The sequence below is a fragment of the Triturus cristatus genome, chromosome 4_2 (assembly GCF_964204655.1).
Source record: "Triturus cristatus chromosome 4_2, aTriCri1.1, whole genome shotgun sequence".
Lineage (NCBI taxonomy): Eukaryota > Metazoa > Chordata > Amphibia > Caudata > Salamandridae > Triturus > Triturus cristatus.
In genome coordinates this window covers 305,847,053-305,873,191 of record NC_140586.1, presented here as the reverse complement: position 1 = coordinate 305,873,191, position 26,139 = coordinate 305,847,053, and the positions used below count along the sequence as shown (strand labels likewise).

The window sequence follows — 26,139 nt, the reverse complement described above, 5'->3', positions numbered from 1 at the left end:
TAAATATCTTAAGCACTTTTTCAGGGAAGTGGACAAACGCTGCCACTATCACTATTTGCTTCAAATACACAAAATATTTTGGCTGAAAAGAGTAACTGACAGGTTTTTTTTTAAAAGGGCACGTAGAGGTTAAAATCTTGCTACAAAAACCGTTTTAAGAGCGTGTGACACGGTTATGGTTGTTAAAGCACAGCAAACTGGAGGACAAATATCAGATGCCTGTCGAAAATAGCCCCCCTGTTTTTGCACGTGGACGACGCGGTCTTCGTTTTTCCATAGTGTTGGTAGAGCTCAGGGAGAGCAGCTGTGTTGCTTCCGTTCTGTGCTGCTTCGGTTCCGGTAAGGGCGGATGTTATGGTCCCGATCCTTCCACGTGTGTGCTGTTATTTGTGGTTCGGCTTACTTGCCGAGATGGGAGAAGATCAAACATGTTCACCAAAAACTGCACGTCGCAGCCGTTCGACTAGCAGAGGAGCAACCGGCGGGGGAAGGTCCTCTGGGGAGCCAAGAGGAGCAGGAACTCTCCCAGGCGGCCCGACTGCGAGGTTCAGCTGGATGGACAGCGCCCCCTGGGGGGGGGAAGGTAAGCGGGCTGGCCTCAAGTTAAACAACGAACAAGACAGACCCAACAGAAAGACAAACAGATGGACTGACATATAGACAGACTGAAGGAAATGGAGAAAGAGAAATGAGGGATAAAAAGAGAGAAAGGTGGCGAAGGCGTGAGAGCGGTAAATAAACAGAGACTGATGTATACACAGATGAACAATTTGTACGGCGTATGTCGATACGTATAGTTAGTCAGAGGCATACACAAAAGAAGATTAAAGGGCACGTAGAAAGAGGGGTGGACGGACGACAGAAACGGCTGTATTGCAAAAGTGTTCGCAATCGCGATCAAAGCGAAAGACGTGCGGCGAGTCGTGCTAATGACCCGTGAATGGCGGCTGCGCGCGTGCACGCTCACGTGAACGCAAGCGCTAGGCCAGCCAGTAGCACTTTGAAAACTCACCTACTAAATGTCTCTCCGAGCCAGAGCATGCGCTGGGCTTAGGGAGACCTAAAAAGGCAGCCCCCTGGCTGGGTGTACAGCTTGGCGGGGCAGAGATCACCCACAACAGGGACATGAGTGGATCACAGGGTGGGTAAATGAATGAATGGTTGGATGCTGGTACATAGGCAATATCAGCTACAAGTAGCAGCTTGGAAGCACCCTACTGGTTGCAGTTGATGTAGGTCACTAGTTTAGAGAGATATTTACTCAAGAGACCACACCACTCTTCATGCAGGCACGATGGCAAAGACAACCATACTTTCTGGGGCACGCATGAACTGCTGAGATGGAGGACAAGAATTGGCCGACTTGAGCATCACTAGCTGTAGAGGTCCACATAAAATGCTATTGTGTCACTGTAATATTAATGATTATCCCAGACTGAGCTGGGCTGTCTTATGTGTACCTAGGACAGGTGTATCCCTATGAACAAGGAATGGACACTGCCTTTAGGAACGACAGCCACGGACACTTTGAAAGGGTACTGAATGGCAAGCAGGCTACAACCGCTGCACTGTAGGAGAGATCCCCCAGATGATGGCTCAGAAAAGTCTTCACCAGCAGGGGTGGATCTGCCTGCTCAAGACTTCATGCTACAAGGAAAGTGTAATGAGGTCAGTGCAGGGAGGCATGCCCACTTTAAAGAAACCGGTTTCACACTAGTGCGGGGGAGCTTGCTTGCCAGGCATATTCCACTGACCAGAGACTGCTCACGTGGGCTTAAGCCCTGTCAAAGGAACGGTACCCAGGTAAGCTGGGTTGATTTGGTGGTGAGAGATCCCTAATCTTTTTCGCTGTCATATGTTCTCTTGTAGTAAGACAATCCCCCCTGACAAACGAAAAAGCAGACACAGCCGCATGGCCTCTTGTAGAGCTTAATCCTGCCCCTGCCTTTGGGAGAAGAGCGACCCGAGGCTCCATGGACCAGGAAACACCCTCACAGGCCGTGTGTTCCTTCAAAAGACGAATTCAACGAGCCCTGTAATATTCGGTTCTGGGGGATGGATACAGCTCTGGTCAACAATCGAAAAACTAGTTTTGGGTGCCTCTCATACAGGGTAAAATGCTGTTTATGGCAGTTCTACTAGTCTGAGATGATGAAACTGGGTTAGACTGGAACAGGATACAGATTTCAGCTCACAGCCTATTCATGGCAACAAAAGACTCCTTATACAAAGGCACATCTTTCCTCAAGAGGGGATGCTATACATTTTTCTCTCACGTTTTGGAGAAGAATGACAGGATATTTGTGTATTTCCCCAGTCAAGTCAGACAGGAATACCTAAGTCTGGGCACTACAGAGAAAAGGGTACAGACAAATAGCCCTTTTTAAATGCCACATTCCTGCCAGATACTTTCCCCAGTGCACACTATCAGTCAATCAATCAGGGGGTTTATAGAGTGCTCTAAACACCCGTAAGGTTCTCAAGGCGCTGTGGGAGGGGGGGCAGCTCAGTCGAAGAGCAAGGTCTTGAGGTCCTTCATGAAGGCGTGCATGTTAGGGGAGTGTCTGATGCTGGCGGGGAGCTTGTTCCAGGTCTTGGCTGCGGGGTTACACTATGGGGTTACAATAAAGGGCCTGTATGGATTTTACATGAGGGAGTAGGGAAATCTCAGTTCTGGAGTATACATATCCACCACTCAAATGACTTTCATATTTCACTATTCTCATTCACCACTAATCCTTTATGGGTTCCAGAGTAGCGTGCTACTCGCCGAAAACGCGCTTCAAAACCCCATTAGGGGTAGCAAACGCAACATAATTGCAAACCTTTTTCCCAGTTCTATCCCTTCACTCTCCTTCTCAATCCAAATAACAGACTAACATATCCACTCCTCAAATAACTCATATTTCACTATACTAAATCACCACTAATCCTTTATGGGTTCCAGAGTTGCGTGCTATTCCTCGAAAAAGCGCTTCGACGCCGCAGTAAGAGCTATATAAATGCAATCACAATACAAAACAATATTTTTTTTTTTTTTAAAGGACTGCACCGTTAAAACTACAAAATCTGCCATTAAAACAGGCACCTCAGAAAGGGTGGTAAGAAAATACTCTCTTGAGATCAAGTCGAGGTTTCCCTCGTACTGGCAGCTTGGGCTCTGCCGAGAAGCTGGGCACAGTATCCAGGTGGCACCTTAGATTATGACTGTACATGCCAACCAGATAGAACTTGCATTGGGCCGTGAAGGAAAACGCAACTATCAACCTTCAGCCCTATAAAACTTAAAGTTTCATCAATAAGCCTAAAATGACCACATAATACCCCTTTCCCCGCCCATTTAAAACACCACTTCATGACACCAGAAAGTGTGAAAAACAGCATCAATCACAGTGCAGCGAAAACACGGCACTAAAATAAATGACTATTGCTTTGAAAACCTCTGGGAAGCAACGTTAATGGAGGTGCTGCTGGAAGCATCTTACCCTCTAGAGCCGGTGCTAAGTGACGGAGCCGTCAGAACGCAGAAACCCCGCCCCGCCGCGGAGCACGCGCCGCAGCCATGGCCTCCCGGAGTTACAAATCAGGTGGTCACCTTCGCTTAGAGTAGTACCACGGCGTGGCTGCAGAGGTCAGGGAGCTTGGTGACTAGTAGACGGTGGGGGTAGGTACCGATTAAACAACGGCTCCAGGCCACAGGTCTGACGCGCACTCTTTCTTCGCAATAAAAGGGCACGGGAGCTTTGCATCATGCTAACCAGTGCTTGAAATGAGAAAATAGAAGTGCGGGTACTTTGTACTAGAGTACCTGCTTGTTTCTGAAAAGTGCCGGTACTCTCCAGTTAAACGTATTACGTCATAGATAAGTGCAGGTACTCTCTCCCTCTCAAAATAAAAAAGTGCCGGTGCTCAGTACCGGCCCATTTAAAGCACTAATGCTAACATTTTAGAAGAGGAAAGAGGGAGGTTTTAAAAAAACATTAACCGTGAGAATGTATTTTCCCCCATTTACTTCTATTGAAGCAGAGGCAATTTCATGCGGGAAACACCCGAAATAAAGCCATTTTGTCTTTAAAAAAATCGAGTTTCTCCCTCCTTGATTGGCATGCAGGGCTTTGTACAGTAGTAATAACTGCACACAAACGCCCTGCAGTAAAAGAATCCTGGAGTCACATTACGAGCGTCTCACTGTGATTTCTGTGTACACACGCCCCGGAATGTCCCTCAGTGACGGACTGTCATTGCATTGGCATTTATATGACTTTTTCCTACCTCTTGCAAATTCCTCAGAACCCTCTGAGTATTCGAGTAACTGCTCGCCCTGCATCACTTATATAGAGCTTCATAGCCCTGAAAAAAGTCGTAAAGCGCTCGGATTTGCTGCGGGTTCCTGAGTGCCCTTCAGAGAGCATGCTTGAAAGGGTGTTGGTGTGCTTCACGGCAGTGCACGCTTGCTGGGCAACAATACTTGTGTCGGGGGTCTGCAGCACAGCGAGTGTGCCCCTTATTGACGTGTGTGTATGTGTGTGCGGGGCGATAACGTGTAGCTGTGAGCTTTAGAGTCTGTACAACCCAGGGATTTAAGTGGGCCGGCAGTGTTTTAAAGGGCTCCAAACGGGTCTCTATCGGGCTCTGTTTTGTGCACTGGACAGGCGGTCCAGTGTTTTTCCGGACTGCAGTGAGTGACAGCAGGCACATCGATGTGCGCGTGCTCACACTGCTCACTTCTCACTACTGGAGAAGTTATGGCATGACGTCATGCCAGGTGAGCGTTGTAGGGGAAGGGAAATCCTTTAAAGAGAGTCATTTTCTCTCCGGGTGTTTCTTCTCTTTTTGAAATTCAGGAGCAGCAACATTGTTGTGGTGTCACCAGGGCTTTAATTGGAAGCTTTTTCAATATTATATACAAGCCATAGTTGCTGCTTATTTATCTCATGCAACAAACAACCATTGACGAAGGCAATAGTCCTGACTTGTAGGTATGATGAGACTTGTTGAGTCATATATCTGGATGCAATGACAGAAACAGCAAAATACAAGTCGGGCGACACACTATGCTAAGAACAGATTTTTAGCGTACGTGTTTGTAAGCCACACCCTTAATTACATTGGCCACGCCCCTTTGAGACCCCCCCCCCCCCCGCAGTTTTTTCATCCCACTTAAAGCCCTGGTACAACCCATATGTATACATTATACATGTGGTGTTTCTTTAATACTGTGGCACAGCTCTGAAGTCCAGTGCTTATGCTCTTCACTGGGGGCTGTGTGCAAATTCCTGGGAGGAACACAGTTTCAGAGCTCTAAAGGACAGCGTCAATGGAGCAGTAGCCCACAGGTATGGCTGTGCACATGTGGCAGTCAGTAAAATTGTACCAAAGCTCTGAAGAACAGTGCGTGTGTCCTGCACTGATGTCTATATACGCGTGCCAGGAAGGAATACTGTGCCAGACCTCTGAAGCACAGTGACAGTCTTACACAGGTATGTCTGTATACACGTGCTGGTCACTAAGATTGTGCACAAGCTTTGCTGCCCAGCCCCCTCCCCTTCACTGATGGCTGTATTCATGTATGTACCATTCGCTTAGACTGTGACGGTGCTCGGGAGTCCACCCCCCACCCCCCCCCCCAAACTAATGGCTGTATACATGCATGTGCCAGTCATTAAGACTGCGACAGACCTCGAAAGCAGAGTTCTTTTTTCCCCACACTGATGGCTGTTTACATGTATGTTTAAGACTGACTGTGTCCTGGAGTTCTTCCCCCTCACTGATGGCTGTATACATGTATGTACCAGTCACTAAGAATGTAACAGATTTGGTACACAGTGTGTGCCACACCGATATATCTGTATATATTTGGCAGTCAGGGGGTGGCCTGTTGCGTAATGCGCATGTGCGCAATGACAGTACGAAAATACACTCTGCTCTCCGATTACATTCTCAGTATGGAAAAACTTATACTCGAAAACACCATAAACAACGTATCAAAACAAACGCTTCACATAGTGTTCACAAATATGCCGTAAAAGTTACGCCTAGATCCATGAAAGAGCAACAAGCAGTGTGGGAACGCTGATGAACAGAAACCACAGAGGGCAGGTGGGTGGATACCCAGCAGGCCGGTTTGACTGCTTTCCCGAGTCGAGGCAGTCTGTCACGGTTCTTTTAACACAGCAACTCTGGGCGGAAGAAGCAGGCGCATCCTGGGCCATATCTGATGAGCTACAGCAGGGCCAGCTTCAGCGCTGGCAGCGCCTGGTGCGACAACCATTTTTTGGTGCCCCCCGTGACCTTCTTCTCCATGAACTCCCTCACTACCACTCTCCAATAGTGCACCCCATCTCTCCATAGCCTCTCCGACCAACGTGTTTTTTTTTTATAGTGCTACTCCCAGTTCACTTACACTCATATCTGTGGTGTGCATGGTGTTCTTTGCTGCAGGCACATTAACCCTCTGCGCTACTTAGACACAATTCTGATCTCTCACAAGTAGGAACATTAATCACTAGAGTTATCTTAACATTTTTATTGTTGCCTGAAAACTGCTGGACGCAATAGGAAGTTCAGGTGCTTTTAAACCAAAAGTTATTTTTAAACACTGTGCCCCCCCCCCTTCCCAAGTCAGCGCCCGGAGCGGCTCCACCAGTCGCAGCACCACCCTAAAGTCGGCCCTGAGCTGCAGTGGAACCACTACTGCTGACAGCCTGCCACAGAAGAGTCACCCGCAGCAGGTCGGTGCAGGCTGCTGCGCCTATTCAGTGTGCGCTTACAGATATCACTTGCGGCACCGAACTTCTACCCTCGACCCACACTTTCCAGCACATTCATTATATTTCAGACTAATATGAAAGCACGCCACCCAACGGTGGATTTCTAGCCTTCTATTGAGTGGACTGGACTCATACACACCCATTTCAAAGGGAACAAAGTTTGATTCTAAGATAAACTTTGCACTTACTGACTCAATCACTGCTGCAAAACTACGAGATCGGGGTTTTAATTCTAAAGCCTTCCTCACCGCTAGAACATACTGTGTGACCTAGGGCAAAGCAACTCATCTCTTTGCAGTTAATTCAACTTGCGGTCTCCTGGCTCTTTAAATTCCAAAGGTGGGAGATCAAGGCATCTCTGAAAATCTCTAGGCCACGCAAAAGAGGCAGCAATCACATGACCAGGCCATCACAACTCATGCAGAAGATTTCTGGAAGAACGTGCAGCAAGCTGGCTCTCAAAGTCTCCTGCGTGGGAGAGCACATCATTATGTGAAAATTTGTACCCTATATTCAAGAAATAAATAAGTTGGGGAAAAAGAAAATCTAACTAGGCTCTTTTTGGAGCGTTGGGCGGGGATTAGGGCGTAGGGGTGTTGGGTGGGTGACTTGGGGGGGGGGGGGTAGTGTATTTGGGTTATTGGTGCGTGAGGAATTGGCCAGACTTAACCTTCACAGATATGCAGGGGACTTGGGAGAAGTTTTTTATTTTTACATAGGTCTAGAGATCACTGCTCTGCTCGTGAAGAGGTGCCAACTGGACCTTTTAAACAAGGCCCGCCTGGCACCATGCAGATCACGCAGCCCTGCAGTCAGCTGGCACAAGAAGCTTCATTAGGTCTGGAGCGGCATTGTGACTTGGCATCAAAGGTGGCTTGGAGCCAGTGCTGTCTATACAGGCTAGATTGAGGTTTAAATGCTTTATTCAGTATTTCTTCTTCGTTTTATGCCACCTACTAACGTACTTTGACATGCCTTGTTCCACTCAAACAATAATCACTCAGTCGGTTCTTATCTTTCTGATATTTCATTATTTCCCACTAAGGCAAGTCTATTACATACACCATTAGGTTTCTGCAATTTGCTTTCTGTCTTGTTCCAGCCTCAGTTTCCAGTTTCATAGCTGGGAGGTTAATTTGAGGTAACAAGCTACTGCGGCCCTCACTCTGACAAGCTTGGATATCACGAATTGGCTGGTAATGGGTTACTGGCAGAACCAGAGATGAGAATGCAGTAAATACGCACTCTCTGGGTCTTCCAAGGACATATTTTACCAGTCACAACCTGGCAAAATATGTTAACGGAAAGCGTCCTGAAATAGGACGTGTTCGAAAGCACCTATTCCTCCAGTAATTTCCCATTTCAAACAGACTCTTTCAAAATGATGTTGTAATACTGCATCCAGACATTACTGCATTTCTTGGCGTGGGATTACCACATCCGAAAGTACCACATTCTCTGGTACAGTTTTTTTTTTTTTGCTGTAAATCTGGAGTACAGTCACTGTAATGAGGGGCCGCATATCAGTTTTGATACAAACACAAATGTACAGGCAGAAGGATAGTTTCTCCTGGGGCGTGAGACTAGCTCTTGCTGGTACAACTTCTTAAGTGGCTTTCTGGGTTTGAAAAACAGAACCAGGAGGACTAATTAATATACTAGAGGAAATGACCGAAAACGAGCAGATGCAAGTTTGTGGAAATACATATGAGGCAAGGGTGTACAAAATATGAGAAAAGGCAGTGGTTGGGCCAACTGAGGCCTTGGTTCAAGATGGTGCCATGTAATGCCAAGATGCCTGTGTGTGACGGACCCGGGGGGCAGTGATTAGGTGACACTGCTGGTATAGGGGGCCCGAAAACGTTTCACAGGAGGGCTACGATGTGCTTTCACAAGCTCCATGTTGTCAAGTCAAAAAAATTCCAATGGAGGAGCAAGACTAAGAGGACAAGAGGTCCACTGGAGTATTCCAAGTATGATGCACAGCAGAGGAATAACATAACTTGGTTAACAGTATTTATTCTAAAAGCGTTTAAACGTTTTGACTTACAAAGTGGAAATAAAGTTATGTTTTAAGGCAGAAAAGGTTCTACTGGACTTTACAGAATAATGTGGCAAAAACATTATGTGGCTACATGAACATTAATCTTTTTCATTGATCTGCATTCATGGATGGTGGTAGATGGTGGCCATTCTGTTGGCTAGTCAGTATACCTAAAGTCACAACAGAACTTTTAGTGTGTGTTAAGCTACTTACTACAGACTGTAAGGAGCAGTAGCAGACCTTTCTATCAGATGGATTTGGTGAGAGAGACAACAGATCTGCAGGTTCTGACCAAAGGCCATGTAACAAGTCACATGGCCAGTATGCATGCACACGTGTATGCAGCTGTGAATTTATTTATCAGCTTATTTTTTTATATGTTACACCCCTATCTCCTCCACTGCTCCCTCAAAGCTGCTCTTGCTGGCGCTTATTTACTTAACCCATCCCAGTGTGTCTGTCTCTCTCTCTGTGTCTGTGTCTGTCTGTCTGTCTCTCTGTCTCTCTGTCTCTCTCTCTATATATATATATATATATTATATATATATATATACACACACACACACACATATAGATACTTTTTATGCAAGGGCCATGCAGCTGCAATTTGTATTATGTTTTTAATTTACACTCCAAGATAAGCATCCACCATCTTGCAATGGTACAGGAAAACAAAAACCAATACAGCTTCTGTGTCATGAGGCAGTGATGCAGAGCAGCTGTTTCACCATGATGCATTCAAGAGCATGTGTGATGATGCATGCGCACATATGAATCATCACAGTTTTTTGCAGCCCAAAAATAAATAAAAATCTCTTATTGTCGATGCTAAACAGCAGCGCCAAAAAGCACTGGCAAAGGCAATAGATCTGCATAAGAAAAGCCAAAAGCCAAGACCTAATGCTCGTTTTAAGAAAGACACCCAAGCACTAGACGACCAGGAACTGGTAATATCTTTATTTGGCTAACAAAAATGTGGAGTCAAACTTTGATGATGTTAGAAGTGGCATCTTCAGACAGACGTCATTGAAGGTTTTCAGTTATTAAGGAAGTAAGGGCGAACTGAGAAGCACACACTAGCAACACATTTTAGTTTGTAAAGTGTTTGAAAAAAGACTGCTCTTAATGAACCCTTTTCTAGTTTCTCATAGTAATAAAATGTGCTTCAAGTCTGTGAGAGTTGATAAAAGAACGAATCTGGCTCTCCCTGAAAGCTAAACACCAAATACATCTGCTAGCCTATACAAACATCACTCTAATATTACCAAATGTTTGCTTTTTTGAAGTCACACAAAGATGGCCCCTGCCCTCCTTTTAAAACTTTACAAGAATGCGATGGATAACGTTTCTGCAGGCCTCCTCCAGGACTCGCAGACATTTATTTGCTGGTGGGTGGGCTGGATTTGCAGATATCATGAATGAAACCTCTGTCCTTTTGTGCGTTCTGGTCTGCACTACAAGCGGCCTCATAATACTGATTTTGGTGGAAAGAGGAGATGCGACCAAATTAGTATCACTTAACATGCAGAAATGTTGAATCTGGCATCACTGCATGCGATATTACTGTGGATGACTTAAGAGACGTACTTAAAGCAGGTGAAATGTGGCAGAATAGGCCCCCACAAAAAGGACCATGTTTCAGATATGACGCTTGGATATCAGAGCATTAACATAGATTTACTATTTTACTCATCCTGTTGGAACAACTTGGAACGGGGTGCGAGGGGTATTCTGCAACATGGATTTACTGAAACTTAGGGCACTAGTACTTTTGGGTGCAAAATTAAAGCATCAGCAATTTCAAGAGGGCCTCTGTACCTGCTGGAAGGGAGAACCCTGAGAGGGGCGACTGTCTGCCCCTCTACGGCTCTTGTTTTAGAATCATGCAAACGCTAAGGAAAGCATTTCAATGGTTACCTCTGCATACAAGAAAAGCCTTTACGAGGTCAGCTGCCTGGATTATGAAAACTCCTAAACTCCCTAAGGGTCGGAGCTAAACACTACTATCAAAACTCCAGGTAGTGGAGAACACTGCTGCAAGGCCTAGTCTGCAACCCCCCCTTTCCTCTCCCCACACTCCCTCAAAGCCCACTCTTATATCTCTTCATTGGCTCCCAATCAGAAAATGTGCTACTTTTAAGCTTCTATGCTTGGTACTCCAGTCTCTATTAGAAAACAAAACCGCACAACAGCAATGCACATATCAAAGTTGGGTGTGAATCTCTGACCCCTGGGCACAGAAATATCAGAAAAAACACAAGTTACTGTTACATGAGATGCAACATACACTATTTTGATCCCTCAAGGGCAAACAAAACCTCTTATTCCTTTTTAGGTCATGCCTAGAGAAGTCTAAGGTGTTGCGCCAGTCTAACATCTACCAAAAACGAATGATAAAAATATATGCCTATACATATAGGGGCTTTTGGCCAGCTCTCTTCATCCGCTGGTCTGTTCAAATGCCATTCATATTTTCTTTTCGCCCACCACAGAAAACTGTATGGAGGTGTGGTTCGACCCATTGCAACCCCTGACCATCTTCATTGGGAGTGAAGATATGCACATGCACCAAAAACGTAGTCCACTTCAGAGCCAGCGATAGTTACACAATCTCTTCTTTCGTCTTGTTTCATTTAATTTGTTTTTACTCCAATGTTTGTGCATGGTCGTGTTTTACTGTTTTTGCACACATATGCACACCACTTGTATATGGTGGCATTTTAATGTTTTTTTAACTTTAAACATTTAATACCCTTAAAAGTCTACAAGAAATAAATAACCATTGCAGGCTTGTCAGAGCCTGACCCATTGATTTTGCCGATGCTTGTTTAATATTAAGTACTCTCACATTCACTTGTAAAAAACAAAAAAATCCGAAATATGCTCTGGAACCATGCTGGTTCAAACCTGCACTATATACAACGGTTGGAAATTCAAACATCTAAACAAAAGGGCGGTTTTGCCCCCAAACTCCCATACACCCCGGCGCAATGCCCAGTGGAGCACTGCAGCCTTATCTGCGCCAGTCTAAGAGACACTTAATCTATTGATCCCGTTTCGCACAAACTTAGATTTTACGATTCTGTCCAAATCACCTTGTTTCCATGCCTCAAATTGTAAACATGAGCGAGATATGTAGAAACAGGAGAGTGTTTGTACCAGTTTTATGGTCCCACTCCCACCTCCCCATCATACTCTGCAGGGGCGTAGTTATCAGTGGCGCTGCAGGTGCAGTGGCACCAGGAGCGTGATAAGCCCAATTCACCCCAATTCGTTTTTTTTTTATGGTAAACCAAGGGACGTGGATCCAATGTTCTTTCTTGCATTAGGGCTCATTTTGCCATTTCAACACCACTGACGCAGGCTTCAATTTAACTCTTCAATGTATAGAACATAATATGCTCCTGCTACAATAAAAGTGTTCTCTATTAGGCACTCTACTGTTCCTTTAGGCCAGGCCTGCTTTGTGCCAAATTATTTTCAAAAACTTTCATTTATCACTTTAGAATTCCAAATGTATGTTTTTTTCCTTTTTAGGTCTCGCCTGAGCCAGCGGATGCGCAACCCTGGCGACACATTTAGTAGCTGGGTTTTAAAAGTGCTACACACAGGCTTTTGCCGGCCACCAGCTTCCTGTTACGCGCACAAGCACACGCGACGTGCACAGCTGCCATCTGGCTTTCTGTAATGGCTGATTAAGCCTTACAGCGCGCGCGTAAATCCCCTCCCTTCTCCCACTCCCTTTTCGTCAGCTTCATTTTCCTTTCACTTTCGTCACCTTACGCATGCAGCATTTTATAAGTGTAGCTGCCGGTGAGTTTGCTTGCCACTCCATTTTTGTGTTTTATTTTTTTTTTCATTCTCCTTCTCTCATGCTGCATGTATGACTTAAGCTCGAGTAATAGGACCTTTTGTGATAATCAGGTTTCCTTTCTACTCGAAGACAAGTGCAGATTAACATGCCCCTTGTGGATGCACTTTTCTAATTTTTCTTTTACGTCATCCCACACGGTTGGCGATATCTCCTCCGCCATTTCATCTACACGGCCGCCTCTCGCCCTGTATTTTCTCGCTACATTTTCGCCATTCCAATATGGCGGGCTCACAGCTCATACCGCTGCCACTAGCTTTGCCGCACAGGTTGCTTAAACACGGGCCCAAACACATTGCTCCCTTGAGAGCGGTGATTGGTTGCACTTTTGTTAATGGGAGACGGTTTTCGGGCTTTAAATATAAGCCCCAGCATGCAAATTGTTTTTTACGGGGACGCTGACAGACAGACTTCTGGAAAGGGTAAGGACACAGATGTTTTTTGTTTCTTCATTTAGAGCGTAACAGAAGCCTTTAATTGGTACTGGGTTGAAGATATGATTCATGTTTTATTCGCATGTTACGGGACATGTAAAGTGTCATATTTAGTATTGCTCTCAAAATGGTTGTTTTTGCTTAGGTACAGGCAGGGTATGTTTAAACACTCACATTGCCACTAGGGGAGAGGAGTGTTTAAACTAGTTAGCAGAGTCGTGCATGTATATCTACCGGCTTGTTATAACTCAACTATCTCTTACTGTGCACAGGGGTGCTATTGTGGTCTTTACACACGCTATTACGAATACGTGTACATTGAATTTTTATCGTACTCGCATGGTTTGGGGACTTACAGAGTGTTTGTTGCTGTGAGCCCTATGCATAGTTGTCTTCCCTTGTATAATGGTTGTTACCAGTCATTCAGGTACTTATATAATGATTATATTCCGAGTCTCAGCCAGCAAGGCATCCTCTCGAATCAGGTCCTTGAGAACAGCCTGGCTGGTGGCAGCACCCTTGGATACGTCACACCATATAATTGGAAATACTGGGAACAACACTCCAAATTACTTCCATGGGGAGACAAAGGGCTTCATTCCTGGACTGCACTCAATCGATTCTGGCAAATGTTTGCGCACAAATGTTCTGTACCCCAGTCCATTTAAACATTCTAGATGTTGTCCATATATCGAAGTTGCATGTGGGAATGAAAGAAACCAGTCCTTTCCCACCCACATTTTTTTTCTGGAACACCACAGCATCACTCAGTACCACCACAGCATCACTCTGCAGCGCCACAGCATCACTCTGCAGCGCCACAGCATCACTCTGCAGCGCCACAACATCAATCAGCATCACCACAGCATCACTCAGGGCCACCACACCATCACTCAGGGCCACCACACCATCACTCAGGGCCAGCACAGGATCTCTCAATGCCACTACAGCATCAGTCAGCACCACGACAATGTCACTCAGCACCACCACAGCATCACTCAGGACCAGCACAGCATCACTCAGGACCAGCACAGCATCACTCAGGACCAGCACAGCATCACTCAGGACCAGCACAGCATCACTCAGGACCAGCACAGCATCACTCGACGACACCACAGCATCACTCGACGACACCACAGCATCACTCAGTGCTTCTTACACTTTTTAATTACAACTTCTCAGCATGCTGCACAGCAGACACACTTCTCTACAGCACAGGTTAGAAACATTGGCAAAGTCAATAGCTCTACCTAAACGCTTATAAGGCCCCTCCAATGCATAGCCAATAGGTCTTGCCTTTGAGACATTATAAGTGTTTAGTTATCCAGCACAATATCCTTTATTAAACAACATCAAGTGTTGCATGGCTAATCAATTATAAGGTCCCAAAAGCGAGACCTATTGGCTATGCCAATGCTTGTTTGGTCCAGAAGCCTGCTGAGAGAACCCCAAGGCTAGCTTACTTTCCCAAGGACACACCGGGAGCCACCAGTGCGTCTGCACTAGATGCCTCTAGGGGAGCTCAGGGAAGAAGACATGGGCATCTAGAAAGCTGTTGACATGAATGCTATGTTAGGCAACACTGATGTAACAGGCAACTGACACTAGTTGTGTGATATTTGGGTCCATGTCTGAGTGTAGACCAAACTGCGCATGCATCTACCCGTTGTCTCTTTGCAACCAGAAGGGGCTACCACTGCCCTAGGAACCATCTTTTCAAGGAATCAGTCATGCAAAGATTACTGGGGAAAAAGACTATAGAGCGCTTTCCGGCCAGGCCTGGCAGCTATCAGTACACAGATGATAGGCAAGGGAGTTCCAAGGTTGGACCACACAGCTCAGGAGCAGCTCCACTCCTTCACCTCCTCTGTTTCTCACTGGACTCCCACACACTGAGCAGCCCTGGTGCTCAGAGCTAGGACGGGGACTGAAGTTAAGACCAGGCCTCTGACGCCCTCCTAACAAAAGGGAGCAACTGTACATAGAGAGGGAGGGCTGCCATATGAAGGCAATTACTATGAAATCCCAAAAATGTTTAGTATGAACCCATTCATCACTTTGGGGACAGGTACTTCCAAGCGTGCAGCACTTTACTTTATTTGCGTTCTAAACTGGATGCCATTCGCCATGTGATAGGTACATAAAGTAGAGCCAATTTAATCCAAAACTGAGGGGTAAGTAACCATTAGGCTAGGCCTAGTGGGCTCCCAGTGTTACCATCATAAGTTTCGTGGAGCAACACTTGAGGGTCTTCCTGTTTCCACTGCCCTGTTGCGCGGGCATTTTTACAGGTGTAAAACCATGGGAGGAGATGGAGCGAGTCGCTGGGGTGTGGGGATGATGGTGATATCAGAGGCTTCCCTGGTGGCGGTATAAAATCTTTGTGACTCAAAGGGTTTACCCTCATCTGCATCCCAGTGCGGCTCAATTGTCAGGAGAGGTATTCGAAATATCTGCAAAAACTCCCAAACAAGACCCTATGCATAAAAGCAGGTGCTCCTTGCTATACAAGAACAGCAGACCTTCATAGAGAGCTAGGCATTGAAATGTTGGACCACCACCTCCGCAAACTGAACGAGAAATTATACAAATTATTACATCAAAAGGAAAACCCATGGATCAAGACACTTGCTGACATTTCTGCCAACCCTGTCGACCACTACCAGCGGCCCATCACATTAATGACCCTGTGAACAAACTCACCTATAACAAAGCACCACAGATTAACAAGAAAAGAAAACTGCAACTAAATAAGAGGATATGGAGTGATGTGGCTCCAGCCTCGGTATCCAAAACCAGCACCATCAGTTCAAATCCCTTAGTCCAACTTCTCTTTGCAGTGATGAAACCCTCCCAATCTTTGGTATACTGCTGTATAGATGAAGTGGGAGCAGCAATGGATCAGTACAGCAGAACTGGTTGGATGTGATCCGCCTACACCGAGTGTCTGTAATTTTCCAGTTCCTTCTTTGGTCATGGGGATAATGGGGTTAGTATTGCTTCAGTTATTTATTTAATGCTCTTAAGGTGCAAACATCTCACAGTTCAAAATTCTTGGCCGTGGATGAACAGTGATGTTTCCAGCTTGGTCTATTGATGGCACTGGTAGCCTTTAGGACACAGGACGTGGGCACCATGTTTCTCATCAGTGAGAGAGGACTATGGGGCAAAAAGGGGGAGGAGGGAATGGGATCCGGTCCAGGGCACGGCAGCTATGAACGGCTGCCTCAGATCGACTCCGCACTTGGGTCCTTGATGACGGTGTGGACACCTATGCATGAGGATGGATCGTTTTCTCCATCTTATATAATGCGAAGAGTCAAGCAAGTGGGTCAGAAAGATCAAGAATTTTTGCTTGGCTAATTGCAACTAAAAGATAGGTCCAAGGCTGGAGCAATTCTAGCCTCAAAAGGCTGCTTATTCAGCTTTGAAAAATAATTACATGTAAACATTATAATTTGTAAATGTGCAAAGGTTGTTTTTAGATCCTGTTGCCAGGGTGCAATTGCCATCATAATGTAAAAGAGTGAGATTATTTTTAGATTTAGGCTCAGAATTTTTTGTTTTTTTCAACAAATATGTCCCACGCTATCCAAAGATTGGGCCTTTGAGTATTTTTTCCTCGGTATGGACAGTGGCCCTGTCCCACTGCTACCCAGCCTATACACTTAATGAAACAGCTGTATACAAATTGGGCATTCCTGTTTTGTTAACGCATTATAAGGAACTTCGGGGCATTTTGCGGGTCACCAGATTGGGGGGGGGTAAGATTCAGATGAGACAAAAATGAGAACAGCGACCGTCTGGAGTCCAATGATGCACAATACTCAGTGTTTTAGGGTGCTCTGGCGTATGGCAGGAGCATAATGCTATATAAACATTTAAAAAGACAGACTCAAAACCAAAGAGAGAAAGAGTGAGAAAGAAAGAAAGAGTGAGAAAGGAAGAAAGAAAGAGTGAGAAAGAAAGAAAGAGTGAGAAAGAAAGAGTGAGAAAGAAAGAGTGAGAAAGAAAGGGGGAAAGAAAGAAAGAAAAAAGAAAGAAAAAAGAAAGAAAGAAAGAAAGAAAGAAAGAAAGAAAGAAAGAAAGAAAGAAAGAAAGAAAGAAAGAAAGAAAGAAAGAAAGAAAGAAAGAAAGAAAGAAAGAAAGAAAGAAAGAAAGAAAGAAAGAAAGAAAGAAAAGGCCAGGGCCCAAAGTTTTTCTTAGGAGCCTGGTGTCAAACACTGGGGTTTCCAAATACCAAGGCTGCCTAGTCTTTGATTCCACCACTTCAAGATTCTTTCTTCCACCACATTACTTTCCCTTTACCTCTCTCTTGCATGTTCTTTTTCATCCCTGTATTCTCTATTTGTCATTGTTTCCCCATATTTTTTCTTCCTCCTCCTTTCTCTGACTATCTCTCGCTTGCTTTGGGTCAAAGTCTGACACCGAAAAACAAGTCTTGGTCCCTAAAAGTGAGTGTCGAAGCCCACCACCTGCAGCAGCAACCGGCACACAACAAACACGGCCAGTACAATCCTGCAGCTTTCAACGAAGGACAGCATCACAGCAGTGCAGTGCAGATCCCTGAAGCCTGGTGCTGTCCACAGCCTAGCTACTCTACCTTATCTCCTCAGAATTCAGTGAACTTTGAAGCAGGGTGCTAGTCAGAGCAAAGTCACTCCAATATCACTTCACTGTGCCCCACAGAGGACAGCACAGAACCTGGAAGCACAGTGCTGTTCACAGCCTACCCTCTACAACTCACCTTAGACAGCACCTCAGTGCACCACACTACTATCAGAAACATTACTGTCTGCTAACACCTTTGCTCACTGCTGCATCCCCGGGGCTTTAAGTAGAATGAAAAAAGTTTGCATGTGTGAGGTGATGGGAGGAGAGGGTTGATGGGGGAGGGGCATGATTGGAGGGCCAAAATGGGTGTGACCTAAGACATAACTGGGAGTCCTTTCCAAGGGGGACGGCCTATATAATTAAATGTGTGGCTTCAAACATGCAAAATAAAATTCTATGAATCCCATACTACTACCTGGCCAGTATTTTGGTGCCTCTCTGTAAGCATGCATCAAAGACATATCACAGTAACATGCACCAAAAACAAGCCAACCTTATTGGAATTGCCAGTGCTCGTTACCAATATCAGATAAATGAGTAACGACAATGATTTTGTTGTGAATAATTAGAATTAAAAATGATTCAATTTTGAAAATATGAGTGAAAACATACGTTCTGTGGAAAGGGGAGGTAGCCTTCGGAATGTCTCAAGCACTCCCGTGCTTCTAGTCACACCACTTTCCTCAGCAGTCTCCTGGTTAGAAACCCATGCCCATTTTCTTATTCCTCTTTCCGCTTCAGCACCCTCTTTCCACTCTCTCCAACATGTGCTTCACTGCACATCTTTTGCTTCTCAGGCCATACACGCAATGTACCCACTCAACTATAAGCACTCTTGTTTTCTTTTAGTTTTGCACTGCCATTATTACGATAACTGTGCACCTCCATCACACACTTTTTCATTGAAGGGCAATTGCACTTTTAACATATGACCATTGCTCTGCATTATCTGCAGAGAGGCCTAGGACTGGATGATCCTGTTTATGACCCACTGACAGACACTGTGAGAATCTCGCACTGCGTTCAGCCTTAACTTCAGAGCTCACAATTGTGACCCCTTGTAAATACCCACCCACAACCTGAACTCACACCGACATTAGAGACGACTAAATTCACATTAGCACTATACAAGTTAGGACATCATTATAGGGCCCGCCAGGTACCCGTTTCATTGTCTGTTTATATTTACTGCCAGGTCTCAGAGCCGGAGGGACCCAGCTCACTTCAAAGCCCTGTGTATCGCCAACATCAACTCCACCTTCCAATTTCCTCTACACCACGTCTAAAGTCATGGATCAACGTGACCCACATATTAAGCTGTGTGCTGTTGCAGTGGCCCCCATCACACTATATCCCAATGGTTGCAGACAAACCATGTAGTGGATCTTGTACCAAACAAGACCAGAGGACTTCGAGTGAGTCGATAACTAGGTGATTTAGCACTTCACAGTGGTCTAAAACGCAAAAATCAATTACACGAAATGTTGACTGTGCAATAGGACGCGGGTTTTACAGAAAGTGGAAATCAATTGCTGCACATCAAGGAGCGAACGCAGAACGCACGCAAAGGCGCTCCCCTAAATGTGAACCTTCCCATCAAACTAAGCTAGAGTCCCCCATATGCAACATATGCGCCCCCTTCAAACATCATACCTAGAAAGGACAGCAGGCTCCGCTCCTCCTCGGTGCTGCTATCCAGCCATTCAGCCTCGCCGGGCGAGAGAAAGTTCATGGTGCCACAAGAGCCAGAAATTGGGAACACAAAGGGTATGGAGACCAGCCTGGAGATACCGGCTAATTCGATGGCACCTGGGTATAGCGCTGCAGAGGAGTCCTCAATATCCTGTCTGGAGAGTCCATCAGTGGTGGCTTGGCTGGACGAGGTACAACTGCCTGGCTAGGAAATACTTTAGAGAGGCCTTTGGTTGAAAGGCCCAATATTCCCAAAGCAAGATCTTGCATGGACAAGGTGGTAGCAGACCAGCGTGGAGGACCCCAGCAACTCTACGGTGCCAGGATGTAGCACTGAGATCAAGCTCCCCCAATATGGTGTCCGGATGGACTACTGAGGAAGGCCTGGCTAGGCGACATGGTAGAGCGCGGGGTAGGTAAAGGAGGCTGTCGGAGGAAAGGCCCAAGATGCCCAGAACAAGCTGCAAGTGCAGGGCCTACACAACACCGAAATCCACGTGGCAAGAAGTCCAAGCTATTGCATCAACACACTAAGAGTTTCTGCACCTACAGTTGACCACTAGTCCACGCACTTCCAACATCAGCCAGGAGGAAGGCACTGGCAGTGCCCGCATGGGACCCGTCTCTCGACTTGTCCAGGCATCAGAATCCAAGCAGGAGTTTTCCCACAGGGCCGATTTTTTACCCAAGTTTAACATCCGTGCATGAAAAGGGAGCCTTCCGTCTTGCTGCCTTCATGCCCTCGCCGTTCTATTCCCACGTAGAGGCGAAGTCTTCACAGAGAAACAAGGTGGCCGCCTCCGTCGGACCCCAGAGTCCGCACTGGCTCCTTCTGGCCCTGCTCGGCAGGACAGATGCTTCTCTACATAATTTTCTTTATGCAAAGCCTGGCTGATCAATCTCTGAAGAGCGAGCCCTCAGAGATCCTCCCCCGCCCCCCGCCCACACCCCTCTCCTCCTGCAGGAGGGGCGCATTGATCGCCCATAATGGAATCTGCTGGTGGCGGCCAACAGCGGCATTAGGGCTATTAGAAGGGGCCTTCCTCATTACACAGAGAGCCCGACTGGTCCAGGGCCCGGGCCGCGTGCAGGTCTAGTCTGGGAGGAGGAGGGGCGTACGCGGAGGGTGGGGGATGCTCGAAGGAACCAAATACGAGACGGTGAACAATAGAGGAGGGGAGGGGCTGCGCAAGGGAGGAGGGGGCGGGATAATCCGGGCGAGGGGTGAGGGTGTAGAGGAGGAAGAATGAAGGTGCAATAGGGAAAGGGGGCGAGGAATGAGTGGGGCAGAGGAAAGCTGAGGGACAAGTGTGCATGGGGAGGATGCAAGAAAAATTGAGAAGTGAGGCAGGTTGTATGAGGAGAGGGAGCAGGATGGGGGAAAGGCTGAATTATCAGTATAAAGGGGAGGAGACGCTAAGAAAAGTCGAAAAAGAACGCGACCGGCAAATTTAATTAATAAACATGCCTTTGCAAAGCCAATAGATCTGGGGTGTTTTTGTATGGGTTAGACTTTGCTAATGTTATGAATTTTGAAGAGCGCAGCTATTACCCTCGAGGACTTTCAAGCGTTAAAAGGGAAACAGCAACTTGGCCAGGTGCAGACCAGCAATTTAATAGTTTGGTTTTCTTTTTTTTTCTCTCCTGGCGATCAGGATATTGGGGCAAATTTCAGGAAGCGAGGTAAAGGAGTTACAAAGTTTAAGAGCCAAAAAAGCGAAAATACAGTTGAGTTACTGTGTGTGGTTCTCCCAAGCATCCTTATGGTCTACATCAATATGGAGGCAGGTCGCGGACCCCTTTGGTTACCAGCAATGAACCGCACCCTCAAAGAAGAGGGTTGTCAGAAGTCTGTGTTGAACTTTATGTAATATTGCCTGGTATATACTAGCAACACCGAGGCAGTATTTGTGTTGCATCTTTAGGAAAGCCCAAAGTGGGCGCACACCCTTGTGAAAAGGAGCTGTATATTCAACATATCATGACAGCAAACAAAGAAATGAATGTGCAAGGGTGATTAGCGCATAGCACTGCGCCCTTATGAAAGGCTAAATCACACTAACAGCATGCACTTCCATAAAAACATAAATCAGCAATTCAAATATCATGTGAGCAAAAGAAAGGCACCAAAGAACAACCACTGGCTCTTATAACTCACGTTTGCAGTCTAACAAAAGGATAACTTGTTGCCTCATGAAGGAAACCCAATGTGACCCAAAGGGGTCAATATTACCAATCGTGAAAAGCCACTGCTATCATGAACACTCAATCCAAGCAATGGCAAAGCGCGAAAAACATATGAAAGCCAATAGCTGACAGAAGCAGCCACGATACCCACTACCAAAATTTCTATTCTACTTTTTTGAACCATGGATGATAATTTTGGTAAGAGCGGGGGTCCTCTGTTGCCTGACCTAAACAGGTGGTGATGTTGAGAACGTTTGGCAACATATTAACAGTATGTATTTATGTGCCTTAAAAAGGCAGAGGTTGTACTCTGATGAGAACGTCAGGGCACTAGCAATACAGAAAACTAAGGAGCACAACCTATAAGACGTACAAAGAGTAATAATTAAGCCATTATATACTCACTCGTCTGTTGCACTGGTTTTCAACTCTCAACTTTCTTTAACAGTGAATGTAAGATAAGACGACACACTCATATCATGCCCTTGAGGATTACATTGCCAAAAACAGTCCACAGTACAAGGCACTGACACAGATTTATCACAGGCACTTCACACAATTCAAATGTGTGACTACATGTACTTTATAGAACAATGGAGTCATCACAGGTACTTCACAGCGCAAGGGTGTTTTCAAAGACACTTTACACCTGAGAAAGAGGATTTATAGGCACTTCACAGCACAAAGGTGTGCTCAGATACAGTTCATCGAAAAGCAGAGCATCGGCACAGATCACTTCGGACCTGAAAAGAAGGCCTCGTCATTCCAATACAGCAGCATCTGTGATTATGATTATGCGCTTTACAAATTACAATTACAATTACAACTAAGAAATACCAAATACTGCACCCGAACCAAAGGCATACAATAACTATATGTTATGTAGAGCACACTATATGTGATGCTATATTTTATGTAGAGCGCACTATTAACTATGGACCAACGTGTGTACATAAGCATGCAGGACACCAGCATAGCCCTTAATTAGTAGGTGCTAGAAATCAGACTAGAATCCTGTCCTGCAATGTAGCAAGCATTGCATCTTCTAATACTGTGCCGCCACTGATTGAGAAGGCCAGACATGTCTCTTTATACTGTGCTCTGCAATAAGGCAGCCCAATCTGTTAATATTGCATTGATTTTGCCCAAGTCACGACACCAACCCTATTTTGTAATATAGCGCTCCAACAACCACTTAACACAACCCCATCCACTCCATATATTGTGCCACAGAGTGAGAAAGCATGCTCTGTCTTAACACTGCTAATGAGTGACAAGGCAAGTCCCATCTTTTAATACTGATTCTTGGCCGAGGTCCCATCATGAAACACTGTTTCCAAAGTGACCACTGGGCCAGAAAGACGGCCATGTGCATTAATAATGTACCACTGTGTCACATAGCCAGTCTGGTCTCTTTATGTAATGCAGCACTCTCCACTGAGGCGGCCAGACCCGCCTCTTAAAGCTATGCCCTTAGGTGCCATTGGGTGGACAGCTTATTCTCATCTTGTAATTCTGCACCATAGTATGCATTTGAATCCCATGACAAGCCCCAACTAGTTATTCTCGGACTCCAGTGCTGAGCCACAAGGCCAACCACGCAAATGAATACTGCCCCACTTAGTATCCGACCATCTCTGTCTCCATACTGTGCTCTACACTCTACTATGTCCTGAGGCCAGGCTTGTCTCCACAAACTGAGTCTTTGGGGGCACTCAGAAACAAGGTCAGCTTTTGGGGCCACTCAGAGACATGGTGAAGTCAGCCCTATACCTTGTTAATACTATGCCCCCTATGCCCACTGAGTGAAAATGCAACCCCCCCCTCTCCTGATAATGCATGCCCATGTGCCACTAAGCCATAACATTGCCCATCTTGTAATACTGTTCCCCCCAATGACCTCCGAGCTTTAAGGCCACCCTTGCATATTATGCTAGTCCAAAGGGCAGAGTAGTTACTTCCTAATAGTGTGCCACGATGCAACACTAAATGCCAACGCAGACCTCAGACTGATCAATGCGCCACAGCCTACGCTTAGCACTAAACCACAAGGCTAGCCATGTCCCTTCTGATTGTGTACTCCATGTGTTACTAGGTTACAAGGTTCACTCCACTCTTAACACTGTGCCCATTCGCCAAGGGATTGGGAGGTCATCACCGTGTTATAACACTGTGCTGGTCTGCTAGACTGAATGAAAAGGCTACACCGCTGCTTTCCCATACTTAAACGTGTATGAGTAAGTGAGAAGTGAAAGGTTTCTCACTAACGCAGAAATGGTGGGTGTGAATAGTTCTGCCATGAAGTGTGACTGCTACATTATACACAGAACCAGTGACAGGCAGTTTTATCACTGAAGATGGCTCCAGTGTTGAAGATTTCACTTGACTGTGGCTATGGGATGGCCATGTGGCGGTGAATTACCGGCTGCACTCACTAAGACCCTCCCCCCAACCCAATGATCAAGGGAGGTCTCGATAAAACAGTTTGAGGCTCACTGGGCAATTCTAGTCGAGTGGTGTTTACAGGTGGTTCGGGCATTCGCTAGTAATAGTGCCCTGAAATGGAGCATGCACTCATTAATAATAATGCCCTGTGGCAGAGGGTACTCCAAAACTAATGCCATGCATATTGACTGAAATCTTTAATAATATTAATGCCCTGTATAGGAGGACACTACAATACCAATCCCCTGAAATGGGAGGACACTCTAATAATGCCGCAACTCTTTAACAACAATGCCCTGGGCACAGTATAATAGTCTAATATCAATGCCCCGGACTGAGAGGGGGCTGTGTAAAAATAGTAATAACGTCCTTTCTAACACTGCTGAAACTGAGTCCCCGCCCCGAAAAGTTTCCAGCTGTAACGTGCTGCACTAACTGACAGAAGCGCTGAGCCCACGAATATAATAAAGCGCACACAGATAATTGAATTTCTCATCTCTTAATGCCAATGCGGTGCTTTCATAGCTCAGCGCTACCCGGAACTGCAAGGACAGCAGGGCTGGCTCTGCTTCGGGCAGACGGTGCCAGCCTCAGCCTCGCCTGCACTCCGGGTAGCAGGAGGCAAGCCTGACACCGAAGTTCCACATGGCATAGGATCTGCTGGCAATGCCAGGACCCCCTTCCCCCTGAAACATTTAGGTACATTCTGCAGGCACATTCTTACGGGCCGACTTGCCCCTCGAAATTCACACAAAGAGGAAGACAGGCTACGGATCCCTGCTGGCACATGGTTCAGTTGGGCTACAATTAAAAACGTGCCCTGTTTGCTAGGAACACATGTGGTGTGCTTATATACTGCTTACTGTGGCAGTTTGCTAAGAAGCAACATGTGACGTGCAGCATTTACCTGTTCATAAGGTATCGTATCACACAATGCAAAACACCAAAAGGGTAGTGGGTGCCAACTTGTTAGTCACCGTTTTTAAAATCAAATCAAGAATGGTACTCAAAGGCGTTTACTTGAGGACAAACACACACAAAATCACAACAGAATTACCGGGCTACGTGTCCAGATGAGCGGCACCGTCCTAACGGGGCTCAACCAGCAACACGTGGGCAGATTGAGGTCCACTGGCCAATAGGAGGAGCCAAAGCCCCATCTACCAATCACGACGGTACTTCCATCCGGGGCCAGGCCGAGCTCTCACTACAAGACAAAGCCTTTGGCGAGGAGAAGAAATACGGGCAATGCCGCCGTTTTTTAGGACGGTGAATGCGGAAAGTAGATGGGAACCTTATGCCAGGATGTCACGAGGAGGCTGTAAACTTAACCAAAATGGTGATACATGTCATGGGCTTTGGGGTGTTCATGTCCTTCTCCCAACTACCAGTGTCCCGTCGTCCATCCCCCAGACTGCATGAAGGCTTTCAGCAAGCACGATCCTTGAAGGCTGTGCCCATCAAACCCCCCCATGCAGCCCTCTCAAGCCACGGGCTAGGTGCCAGTGTCTCCCACTTTGTGCGCCCAGCACACTTAAAGAAGTTAGTCCAACTGGTCTTGGTGCCAAAATTCTCTCTTCGACACACACTGTTAGACATCGTTCAGATAAAAACCCCTTCAACGTTTTCAATGAAGACAATGCAACATGAAAAGTAGAATAAAAATAAACCAGTTCTAATGCCGCTGGCAGAAATTGGCATCGATAAATACTTCTTAATTACTGTGCAACTGGAACACTTCTAGCATAGCGAGCAAGTGGATGCCCATACACTGTGCCAAGAGATAAATGACCACATATTGTGCAAAAGAAACGAATGATGCTGGCTTCTAATCCCAACTCTTCTTCCGGGGTATCTGCATTACATTCAGAACCGCTAGAAAATCGCTGCCAGCATGCAGTGTCTCTGAAAACCCTTTGCACAAAGAAATTTCGCTTTCTTAATATACTTGAAGAATTGCCCAGTCCTTCTCTAATTCCACCTTTGTTAAAGGAACTGGGTTAAGGAGGATGAAGCGTCAATTAAGAAACCAATAATGTATAGCATTAGCTGCTAACCTTTAGACTTTGTCAATGCTTGTTT

At 45.9% G+C, this 26,139-nt stretch overlaps 1 protein-coding gene and 1 long non-coding RNA gene across 8 annotated transcripts in view; one reads left to right on the top strand and one right to left on the bottom strand.

Moving 5' to 3' along the window:
- RASAL2 (RAS protein activator like 2) overlaps nucleotides 1-26,139 on the bottom strand; it is an 891,981-nt gene that overhangs the window by 260,543 nt on the left and 605,299 nt on the right. The window contains exon 1 of one of the 6 annotated variants that reach the window (XM_085601614.1): nucleotides 19,387-20,265. The exons of the other annotated variants lie outside the window; for them this stretch is intronic. Within the exon in view, the coding sequence (XP_085457740.1) occupies nucleotides 19,387-19,465 (79 nt within the window). The 5' untranslated portion in view covers nucleotides 19,466-20,265. Of the gene's footprint in view, nucleotides 1-19,386; nucleotides 20,266-26,139 lie in introns of those variants that run through there. 6 annotated transcript variants of the gene reach the window in all.
- Nucleotides 1-26,139, top strand: part of LOC146833755 (uncharacterized) — a 134,411-nt gene that overhangs the window by 50,539 nt on the left and 57,733 nt on the right. The window lies entirely within an intron of this gene.